The sequence below is a fragment of the Balaenoptera ricei genome, chromosome 3 (assembly GCF_028023285.1).
Source record: "Balaenoptera ricei isolate mBalRic1 chromosome 3, mBalRic1.hap2, whole genome shotgun sequence".
Taxonomy (NCBI): Eukaryota; Metazoa; Chordata; class Mammalia; order Artiodactyla; family Balaenopteridae; genus Balaenoptera; species Balaenoptera ricei.
Genome location: NC_082641.1, coordinates 118,696,213 through 118,708,723, shown reverse-complemented (window position 1 = coordinate 118,708,723; position 12,511 = coordinate 118,696,213). Strand labels below are relative to the sequence as shown.

The following is a 12,511-nucleotide window of genomic DNA, read 5'->3' as shown; positions in this document are numbered from 1 at the left end:
AATCGGAGAAATATATATCAACATTAAGTGAAATGAAAAAATAATAATAAACATACTGAAAAGAAAAAAGAAAGAATATTATTTTAGATATAAATGGAAAGCAAATTTCATGAATGAAACAAAAAATTGTTTCATACTATATTAACTGAGCTCTAGTTAGATTCAAGTTAAAGAGTTCAGGACAAAATTCAAACTAGATTTTGTTTACTTATTCCTATATGCTGACATAGAAATAGTGTTGCAGATTAGCTCTTTTCGATCCTTTTGTCAATCCAAAGCAAATGAAGTCTAGGTAATATTAACATATATGTGTCACTATATGCCAGATAGTATTCTAAGCATTTTACATACACTAACTCATTTTATCCCTCAAACAACCCTATGAGGTGGGCACTCTTATTGGGCACATTTTATAGACAAAGACATCGAGGAATAGAAAGTTTAAATAATCTGCCCACAGTCGCGCACCATGTGAAATGGCAAAGGTAGGATTCAAACTGTTACAGAATGGCTCCAGAATCCATTCTTTGATCTAACTAAGTGGAATTAGAGAGGTGAACAACTTTTTAGATAATTTAGATCCAAACTTCAGCCTTGCCTTGGGTACACAGATATCATAGGTGAAATATATTTGTATTCAATTTTTCAATTAATATAAGAATCTTTTAAATAGTTTGTCTCCCTTTAGAGATAGGTACCAGCAAAAAGAGGTGCTTACAAAATTTAGAAATTGAAAGGAAAACTAAGAGTGTTTTGTTGAGATCATTAATTAGGTTTAAAAAAAAAAACTAAGAGTGACATGAATAATGAATTCCCTGTAGCCTTAAATATATATCCATATATAAGTATATACACACACATATATATGTATATATAAATAAATACCTATGTATAGATCTTTTGAACTATTATCAGGGTGTAAAGTTAAAATCAAGAAAGGTGGCCTAAGATGATAGTTTAACATTGGATCATGGATTATTTTGCCAAACTGCCAAACTTATCAGGAAAAAACTATTATATTTGCATGGAAGAGGCATTAATGATAAAGAGAATGACCACCTGCGAAACCATTCCATTCCAGTCAGGAAAACTGCATTATCCATTCTGAAGGATTCATACAACAACTTACACAATTGGTTGCCAGACCTGAAGCACAATATTTAAAACATTTCTTCCATTTTGAATACACAAAGAGAGATAGAATAGTTAGAGGGATACTCTGGTAATTAAATATCAGTTTTAATTCCTCCCTGGTAAAATATAGGCAAGAACTTTAAATATCATTGAGGGAAAGATAAAAATCATTTTAAAGGAATTTGAATACAAGAAGTCCTAAAGCTCAAATGCTAAACACATACTTTGAAGTTTTGAGTAGTCTCACTTGTTTTAAAAAAAAAATGAGAGAATGTTTTTTTAAACTTCATGATGACTTGAGGGCTGTTTTGTTCTTAACTTGGAGGGGGAAAGTACAGAGGGATATTAAGTGATAATTGTTGAAAGGAGAGATAAATTGGTGAAATATGTATTAGATTTTAACTAGTATTTTTAGTTACTGAAATCACACTTCAAATAGTATTATTTCAAAATATTAAGCAGCATTGATAATTGGTAATTATAAATGGTTTGTAGATTTTACTAGAAACTCTTATAAAAGGAATTATCTTTTGGAATTTCCTACTAAATAGATAAATTAGATTCATCAGCTGGCCATTCAAATGAAATAACTGTAAAGCAAACAATACTTGTCACTGGTAAAAGCAAACTAAAATTTAATATCTTTTAAACTTTTAATATCTTATAGCTAAACTGAAGCTATAAGATGTTTTAAAAATCACACTAATTGAAATGCAAATTTAGAAAGGAGATATTTGAATAATTAGAGTGTTTGGCCTTAGAAATTTGTGATGAAATCCAATATAATTTCTAATAATTCCTTGTAGTACATACTAAATTAAAAATAGTATTTGTATGTTTAATGTATCAAAATATTCAAACATTTATTGTTGTTATTTTTCAAGATTGTTTTGGCTATTTGCATTTCCAAGTGAATTTTACCTTCAATTTGCTAATTTCTGCAAAAAAAAAAAAAAGCAAGCCTGCTGGGATTTTGATAGGGATTCAGTTGAATATGTAAACCAACGTTAAATCTTCCAACACATGAACAATTTCCATTTACTTAGGTTTTCTTTCATTTCTTTCACTGATGTTTTATAGTGTTTGGCATACAAGTCTTGCACTTATTAAATTTATTCCTAAGTATTTTATTATTTTTGATGCTATTGTAAATGGAATGTTTTCTTCATTTCATTTTTGCATTGTCCAATGCTAGTGTATAGAAATAGTATTGATTTTTGTATATTGGTCTTGTATCCTTTGCTGAATTCATTTATTAAGTTTAGTAGTTTTTTTGTGGATTCCTTAGGATTTTCTATATGCACAGTCATGTCACCTGCAGAGATAGTTTTACTTCGTTTCCAATCTGAATTACTTTATTTCTTTTCTTGTCTAATTGCTCTGGCTAGAACTTCCAGTACAATGTTAAATAGGAACAGTGAGAGAGAACATCCTTGTTTTGTTTCTGATCTTAGGGAGAAAGCTTTCAGTCTTTCACCATTAAGTGTGAAGTTAGCTGTGGGTTTTTATAGTTGCCATTTATCAAGTTGAGGATATTCCTTATTATTCTTAGTTTCATGAGTGTTTTTATTATGAAAAGGTGTTGTATTTTGTACAATGCTTTTCCTGCATTTATTGAAATGGTTGTATGGTTTTCCTTTTCTGTTAATATGGTATATTGCATTGATTGATTTTCATATGTTAAATCAACCTTGTATTTCTGGGACAAATCCCACTTGGTCATGTTGTATAATCCTTTTCACATGTTGCTGGAGTCAGTTTGCTAGTATTTTGTTGAGGATTTTTTGTACCTATATTCACAAGAGATATTGGTATTTAATTTCCTTTCCTTGTGTTATCTTTGGTTCTGGCAGCAGGGTAATACTGGCCTCATAAAATGAATTGGGAAGTGGTCCCTGCTCCTTTTTTTTTTAAACAAGTTTGTGAAATATTGGTGTTAATTCTTTTTTTAAAAAATATTATTTATTTATTTGGCTGCACCTGGTCTTAGTTGTGGCACTCGGGATCTTCGTTGCCACATGCAGGATCTTCATTGCAGCATGCAGTATCTTTAGTTGCGGCATGCAGGATCTTTAGTTGTGGCACGTGGGATCTTTAGTTGTGGCATGTGGGATCTAGTTCCCTGACCAGGGATCAAACCTGGGCCCCCTGTATTGGGAGCGTGGAGTCTTAGCCACTGGACCACCAAAGAAGTCCCTGGTGTTAATTCTTTAAATGTTCAGTACACTTCCCAGTGAAGCCATCTAGTCCTGGGCTTTTCCTTGCGGAAAGTTTTCTGACTACTGATTAAGTCTTGTTGAATAGGATGAAACATTCAGGATGAAAAAATCCATTTCCCCAGAGATAAATATAAGGGGAAAAAAACCCTCAAAAGACAATATTTAGAGAAGACAATTTTAATTTTTGATAAACTTCTAATTTTTCTAGAAGTTGAGTTTCTCATCAAAGTCTTTCCTCATGGACAGCCCATATTAGTTGGACACTATTGACTTCAAAAATCTGAACCCATTTGTCTCTGATATTCCAGTCAGAAACCTCTCATATTAGTAGTTCTGGAACTAAGTCCCAGTGATGGTCACATCCCCAGAATGCTCAGAAGGTGGCCTTATGAGCAGCAGTCCACTGAAGGCTCCCTGTTCATCCTCCACATTTGAGCATCATTGAATAGGAGCAGAGAGAACTGAAAGAGGAAGATGGCTAAATCAAATTAGTGATCAAGAGGATAGAGCATATGTTGGCTTGAGTAAACTTCTGTGGGTGGTTCAAGGAACGGAAGGTAGGGCTGGGATAGGTCCTAGACCAGGTATAGCATGATTATGCCAAATAGAAGGTGGCTTCTAGTTGTCTTTAATAACAGCACAAGCTTGTGCCTGGCTGTGTCTATCTCTTAGGAGCCTAGATATGCTTCAGTGCTCTATACTTCCAGGTTGTGGGTCCATGTGCTAAACATTAAGTACTTTGAGGCTCTGAGTCTTTGAAAAAATAGTCATGAGTTCTAGCTCATCACCATCCAGGATACCACCTTGTTCTACCTGGTACCAACTCAGTACACAATATAGGATTGCTTAGCAGTGGGTTTTCTTTGTCATCCAGCAAGTTGGGTGCGTCATCCAGGACCATCATATGCAGCACTGTCATGCATATTAATCAAGACCATGTTTTTTCCCTGTAGGTAATTCTCATGTATCAATTACTTCAGTTACAACTCACTTTCCTCAAAATCAGCTTTATTCTAAGATTAAATCAGCTTGTTTACTCTAAAGATTGAAAAGTAAATGATGTCTTCATTAGCTCTCATGTCTATAGCCTTATCAGACATCATGACAGCCAAGAAGCAGAGGGTGACAGTCCCTAAGATTTTGCTTCATGGAGAAAATGCAGAGCAGTGCCACCCAAGGGAGACTGGGGCCCAGCTCAAACACATCATTAGGTGTTGGTCCAGAACTTCTACCTGTGTGTGGCAAAGTTGAGCTAAGCTCCTTAATTAAGGCTTGGATTTGTAGAGCCTGAGGCTGTAACTACTTTGAGACTCCTTCCTCCCTTTGCAAGACTACCAAAACCAGTACTGGTATGAGGGAAACCTCCAATAGAACATGAGTTCTCAATAAAATATCACCAACTAACAAGACTAACAGTGTGAAAACAGACTCAACAAATAAAAGATGTATACAGAAGAAACAGAGATTGGAACAATATGGAAAGAACTTAAAGGTAAAAGATATTTAATTTCCTCCAACAAAAAAGAAGGAACTGGCAATTGTTTAAAAAAAAAAAAAAGAACAAATTGTTGTGAAAACCTGCCAAATGGAAATTTGGGGGAAAAAAAGCCCACAAAAAACTATAGTTAATTTTTAAAAATTCAGTATATTGGGTGAATCTCAGGTTTGCACCTAGCAAATATCAGAACATCAAGAATAAAGAAAAAATCTTAAAGAAGTTTACAGATAAAAGAACAAGAACTAGACTGATATACTTTTCATCAACAGTCTTCAATACCAAAAGAGGGAGAAGGAAAATTAGTTTACATTTTATTTTTTTATATAAATTTATTTATTTATTTTTTGCTGCGTTGGGTCTTCGTTGCTGTGCGCGGGCTTTCTCTAGTTGCGGCGAGCGGGGTCTACTCTTCGTTGCGGTGTGCGGGTTTCTCATTGCAGTGGCTTCTCTTGTTGCAGAGCATGGGCTCTAGGCGCGTGGGCTTCAGTAGTTGTGGCTCGTGGGCTCTAGAGCGCAGGCTCAGTAGTTGTGGCTCATGAGCTTAGCTGCTCCGCGGCATGTGGGATCTTCTCAGACCAGGGCTCGAACCCGTGTCCCCTGCATTGGCAGGCAGATTCTTAACCGCTGCACTACCAGGGAAGTCCCTAGTTTACATTTTAAAATCTATGATCAACCAAGCTATTGGCTAAGAACATGAGGATTAGACATAGAAATAACTGAATTATGCCTAATAGGTTGCCAGCTTTAAAACATATAACAGTCTACTCTAAGAAGCAAAATAGAGTAGTGGGATATATTTTTAAAAACTGTCATTTTTTAAAGTCCCCATTTGCAAGGAAGCCATATTTAAGGATTAAGGAAGATTTATTAAAACTGTGGTAAGTTAGTTCACTAGTTTTTTTTTTTTTTTTGAAATTCACGTTCGTTTATTTATTTATCTATCTATCTATCTATCATCTATCTATCTATTTATTTATTTATTTATTTATGACTGTGTTGAGTCCTCGTCTCTGTGCGAGGGCTTTCTCTAGCTGCGGCAAGCGGGGACCACTCCTCATCGCGGTGCGCGGGCCTCTCACTATCGTGGCCTCTCTTGTTGTGGAGCACAGGCTCCAGACGCGCAGGCTCAGCAATTGTGGCTCACGGGCCCAGCTGCTCCGCGGCACGTGGGATCTTCCCAGACCAGGGCTCGAACCCGTGTCCCCTGCATTGGCAGGCAGATTCTCAACCACTGCGCCACCAGGGAAGCCCCTAGTTCACTAGTTTTAATGAGTGATATTTGAATATAGTTTAGTCTTTTAACAACTCTACATAAAAGTTTAAAGTTCATTTTCATCTCTTTGCCTTTCAGTGTTAAAAACTAGATTAGAATATTAGTAAGAGATCAATCTGGAAATAATTCACAGTAATGAGTTTGTCCATCCTTTAAAAGAAAAACTACTGGGAAATTATTATGAATGCAGAAACTCATCACTTTTACCTAGTGCTAGACTTTCAGTTGGGGGAATTCCAAAAAGTGGCAAAGATAGTTAGTACTATACATATAGTGCCCTGTCATGTACTTAATAAAATATCCAGATAAAGAAGTTTCTGAAAGTTGTCTTCAAATAAAAGGGTAAAAGGTTTCCAATAGCCAAGAAATAAAAGCAACTTTGAACCAAGAGTAAGGTATAATTTTTTCCTATCTTCAAATTTAGTCCATATGATCTTTTCTGGCTTTACTAAACTCTGATCACTTCTCAACAATATGTGAATTCAGTGCATCTATCAACTAAGATATTATTAAGTATCTGTTCTTCTTGTGTCTGGGTCTAAATAACTCCCCGGTTATATAGTGCCTCCAATTTGAGTCCAAAATCATATACCATATTGGCCAAAAAAGAACTGGCCTCCATATTTTCTGTAGTTGAAAACTTCCCTGGTTCTGATACGACCTGGAACTAAGCCAGCCAAATACAGAGAAGTCTTGATCAGAATTCTTTGCCTTTTCTCTGATCTTCATGAAAATTCAGCTAAGTATGAAAAGAAGAAAAAAAAAATCTGACCAAAGAGCCAGATTCAGTATCTCTATAAAGTACTTAATGAGTGAAAGGAAATACTGTCTTTCCCCTGATTAATAAGGATTCATGTATTTGACTCTCATACATAAAATAACACCATTTTAATATGATTATAACTTTATGTGTGATTGAAGACATGTCAGTATTAAATTTTTTTGTTTTTTGGTTTTTTTTACAGTCAGTCATTAGGGGTTTTAAATTTTTGAGCTGTAACTGACATGTAACACTATATTAGTTTCAGGTGTGACACAATGATTTGATATTTGTGCATATTGCAAATGATGACATAAGTCTAGTTAACATCTAGTTAACAACATTCTTTTTCTATTTTGAGAATTTTCAAAATCTTTGAGAAACTTCAGTTCTCTTTCTTCTAGTCATGAGTATTCAATTCCTGGAAAGTTCTATGCCTCTGGATGAGAAAATACCTATGAGGAGAAATTTTATTTTTCCCTAATCAGATTCTTTAATTGGGGACTAAATGTTTTGTACTTTAAAATAAGGTTTTTTTCTATTTCATTCAAAATAGACATAAAAATTGATGTTTGGTTGCTTCAAGAGTTTATTCTTAGCTGTAGTTAATTTAGACTTTCACAGTGATACTGCTCTCTCCCCTTTAGAACTTCCCATTCTTCTAATCTTCTTTTAATTACTCTATAGGAGGTAGAATGCTGATGTGGTTGGGCAGTGTTTATCCCAGAAGGACCATACATAATCCTAAATCATGTCAGGTTGAAATCTGAAGGAGGGAACTAAGAGAGGAAACAAAGAAAATATTTCCTTCATATATCACCATATAAATGCCAAGTAGGTATTAATTTTTTAAAAGTAGGATCGGATGGGACACCACTTTTGCTATAAAGCATTTAGAGAACATATATACATGTACTTTCTTGAAATTTTTTAAAAATGGCCCTCAGGTTGATAATACATCTCAGAAGTTAAAAAACAAATTGTCATTCTACCAGATGCTTATTAAATAATCTTTTCATGCCAAATGCAAAAGCACGATCAGTTGTTCAAAATGCCTATGTTTTATTTTTTTTTCTCAGTCATCCATCATAAATACACTTTAGGCAAATCTAAGAGTAATCTGACCTATTAATCTACATTTTTGTCCATTTTTAGCCAATATAAGCATATACAATGTTGAAATATTAATTGCAAATGTCAAAACAGAAAATGAATTATATGTTTAAGTTTTATTTGAGTACTAAGCCTCTAAAGGATGATACACCTTAAAATGGTACATATTAAAACATTTTTATTTATCCACTTCATTAACTACAGACAAAGCTGCTTTAGGAGTATTATAAAGAATATTACCTGACTATATTCAATAGGGTAAATTATAATATTGGTGGTTCAGAACTCTCTCTACATTGCTTTGGATATAGAATTTGAAATGACTACCTTAAATAAACCTATTTGAAATCATCATTAAAAGATAATGCGTTTATTTTTACTCACCTATTAGAAAAAGAAAGAGGCATTAATACTGGATTGAAAAGGTAGGAAGCGGATGAAGAAAGAACATGCAGGGTTAACTAGATAGAAAGTAAAATCAATATATAAACAAAATACTATATCAACTCAAGAGCCTTGACTTAAAATAACTTAAAAGAAAGCATTCGTAGCCAGACAACTTTTTGATTCTTCTGTTAATGAAACCTACGCTATTCTTGCAATTGCCTTTTTGCGCTAGTCCTGCCCAGTGTCTTGAATCAGACCACTAGGGAGAATCGGCTTCAGGAATTTAAACTCATTTAACCCGGAGCCTCCCGTCAGACACACCTCGTACTGGTAGCTCTGGGACAGGGTCCCCGTGCCGCTGACGTCCACCAGGTGGCCCGGAAAGGGGCCCTCGGGCACCGAGCAGCGATCCACCGAGGCCGCCCCGCCCCGCCTGCACAGCCGCACCGCGACGAACACCAGCACCGAGAAGAGGAAGAGCGACGACACCGACGCCAAGGCGATCACCAGGTAGACGGTGAGCGGGGAGGCCGGCGCCGCGTCCGCCGCTTCCGCTTCCGGGGCCGGCAGGTAGGGCTGCGAGAAGCCGTCCACCAGCAGCACGTGCAGCGTGACGCTGGCCGACAGCGGCGGCTCGCCGTTGTCCTTGACCAGCACCACCAGCCTGTGCTTGGCCGCGTCGCGTTCGCTCAGCAGCCGGGCCGTGCGCACCTCGCCGTTGTGCGCCCACACGCCGAACAGCCCGGGCTCCGTGGCCTTGAGCAGCTGGTACGACAGCCAGGCGTTCTGGCCCGAGTCGCCGTCCACCGCCACCACCTTGGTCACCAGGTAGCCCGCCTCGGCCGCCCTGGGCACCAGCTCGGTGCAGGGCGCCGAGGCGTTCTGCAGCGGGTACAGCACGAAGGGCGCGTTGTCGTTGTCGTCCGCCACGAGCACGCGCACCAGCGCCTGGCTGCTGAGCGCGGGCGAGCCGCGGTCGGCGGCGCCCACGCGGAACTCGAACGCCCGCAGGGCCTCGTAGTCCAGGGACCTCAGGGCGAACAGGTGGCCGTTGTCCGGGTTGATGGACACCAGGGAGGCCAGGGGCACGTGCGGGTGGAGGGGCGGCAGCAGCGAGTAGGTGACCTGGGCGTTGGCGCCCGCGTCTCTGTCTGTGGCGCGGACGGTGCCGATGTGCAGGGCGGGGCTGTTGTTCTCGCGGACGGACAGGGTGTAGGAGGTCTGGGTGAAGGCGGGGGCGTTGTCGTTGACGTCGGACACCAGCACGGTTATGTTGTGCTGGGTTTTCAGTCTCGGTGTCCCCATATCTGTGACGGTGATGCTGATGTTGTACTCGGCTCTGATCTCTCTGTCCAGCTCTCCTTCCAACACTAGGGTATAAAAATTCTCTACAGATGGTTTCAGGATGAAGGGGAGATCGTTCTCGATGGAACACACCATTTTCCCATTGTCTCCAGAGTCTAGGTCGGAAACACTGAAAACAGCCACCACAGTCTCTGGCGAGTTCTCTGGGATAGGGCTGGTAATTGAGGACAAGGTCAGTTCTGGCGGGTTGTCGTTCACATCAACCACCTGAACTATCACTGTTGATTTTCCTGAAAGGCCTCCACCATCCTTGGCTTCTATGTCCACCTCGTAAGTTTGGATCGCCTCAAAATTCAAATATTTGATTAGTCGGATATCACCAGTAACTGGATTTAGTTGAAAAGTTTTTCTAATTTCTTCAGAAACATGAAAAAATGCATATGATATTGTCCCCAAATTTCCTGTATCTAAGTCAGAAGCTGAAACAGTGACAATAAGAGAGTTAACGGGGCTGTTCTCTAGAACTTGAACCTCATAGAGGGACTGTGTAAATTCTGGGGTGTTGTCGTTTATGTCTAAGACCAGGATGTGAACCTGGACGGTCCCAGACCTCCGTGGAGTCCCGCCATCCAGCGCAGTGAGCATTAACCTAAGCTCTGGCTGCTCCTCACGATCCAGCGCTTTGTCTAGTACTAGTTCTGGGTACTTCCTTCCATCCCTACGACTGCGAGTGAGAACGTGGAAATGGGAATTAGGAGTGATCGTGTAGTTTTGGAGACTGTTTCTTCCCACATCCAAGTCTTCAGCATTTCCCAAAGGAATTATTGTTCCTGGTGGAGTGTTTTCTAGGATTTTCAGCTGCATTTCATTTTCAGAGAATGCCGGAGAATGGTCATTTACGTCTATGACCTGGAGCTCATTTGTAATAAACTGCAAGGGGTTTTGCAGTAATATCTGAAAATGCAGTATGCATGGCTCTGCGGAGCCGCATAGCTCCTCCCGGTCCAATTTCTCATGCAGGAGCAAATCACCGGTCTGATGGTTGAGCTGAAAATGCTGTCTGTTCCCTTTAGACACAACTTGGGCCCCCCTCGCGGCCAGTTTCCGTACACTCAGCCCCAGATCCTTTGCTAGATTGGAGATTAAAAACCCCCTCTCTTTTTCCTCAGCCACAGAGTAGCGTCTCGACTGGGACCCAGCCAGAGACCCACCCAGAAAAACAAAGAGAAACAGGACTTGCCTTTGTCTAAGAAAGCGCTCTCCTCCGGCCTCCATTGCATTTTCTGCCATGTTCTTCCGAGAAATATTGTCAAGCTAGCCTCCAACAGCACTGGGAAACGCAGTCTTTTGCCTCCTAACCTTTGAAGAAAACCTAGCGAATAATCCTTACCAGAGTCTCAGATTTGCTAGCTTAAAAATCTGCCCCGGCTCACAACCCCTAGTTTACTGCACTGAATCGGTGTGTTACAGAGTATACACAGTGCCTGCGGTTTAATCCTCCTTCTTAGTCAACAGCGCCACCGTGCGTTCGCTCACAGTTTCAAAATCTTGGAGAAGGTGATGTTTGCTGGGCTTTTTGTTTTGATTTTTTTAATCGCTTATTCCCTTTTATCAAACCGAGTTGATGCTACTGTAGGAATTTCTTCTGTTATATGGGTTAAATAAACACAATCTAGGGAGAAGAAATGCGCTCTTATCTAAAAGAAGTGACTGTCCCTGGTAGAGTCCCATTTCCATGATTTTGCGGGAGTGGACACCTGATAGAGCTACTCACCCCACCTCCTGTAATTATTACAGAAAAATTTTTACAAGATTTTGCTCTAAGTGATGAAGTTTCGTTTTCCTACTTGTGTTTTTCTTTATTTTCCAAATTTTGTAAAATGCACACGAGTTGCATTTATAGTCAGAAAAATGCTATGAAAAGACGACCTCAAGCAAGGTGATAAAAAATTATAATAAATCATGTCAGGGGATATATCCAGAGACCACAAATGCCTAATTCCTTCCACATTTTTGCACTCACTCAAGGAACACAGAGCTTTCTCCTCTTCCTATTTCACAGTAATTCTATGATTACTGGTTTCATCTGTATTAACTCTTTAATCTGCATAACTGTATTTCACCTGTGGAAACCGATATTTATTGCGTTTGTAGAAGTTAGATGTATTGTGGTAATAAGACAGGCTATGTCTATATATCTTATATAGTTTCCCATCTAATGGGGTGAACAGAATTTAAACAGATGTTTAAACAGTACTATATAGGAAATGTATAATGAGTGCACCGGAAGTATACAATATGCAGACCTAACTTAATGGGGGGGATTCAGAAAGTTTCCCAAAAATGTCCCATTTAATCTGGAATATGAAGGATGAGAAGAAGTTTGCCAGGCTAAAACTAAAATGGGAAGATTCCATATATAAGAAATGCAAAGGCCTGGGGACAGTAAAGCATAGCTACTCTAGATAATGAAGGTAGGACAGTGTACCCAAAGTTTAGTGTCTCAAGAGTAAGTGGGGGGCTTCCCTGGTGGTGCAGTGGTTAAGAATCCACCTACCAATGCAGGAGACACGGGTTCGGGCCCTGGTCCGGAAGATCCCACATGGCGAGGACTAACGCCCGCGCGCCCTAGAGCCTGTGCTCTGCAACAAGAGAAGCCACCACAATGAGAAGCCCGCGCACCACAACGAAGAGCAGCCCCAGCTCGTGGCAACTAGAGAAAGCTGGCGCGCAGCAACGAAGACTCAACGCAGCCAAAAATAAATAAACAAATAGACTTATAAAAAAGAGAGAAACATAAATATCACCTATTAAAAAAAAAA

General features: G+C 39.3%; 1 protein-coding gene across 1 annotated transcript; it reads right to left on the bottom strand.

Moving 5' to 3' along the window:
* Positions 1-8,513: 8,513 nt before the first annotated feature.
* On the bottom strand, positions 8,514-11,168 carry LOC132362575 (protocadherin beta-3). Its single transcript, XM_059917285.1, has one exon. It carries the CDS (start codon positions 10,977-10,979, stop codon positions 8,613-8,615), a length of 2,367 nt encoding a protein of 788 aa, XP_059773268.1. The 5' UTR covers positions 10,980-11,168; the 3' UTR covers positions 8,514-8,612.
* Positions 11,169-12,511: the final 1,343 nt, after the last annotated feature.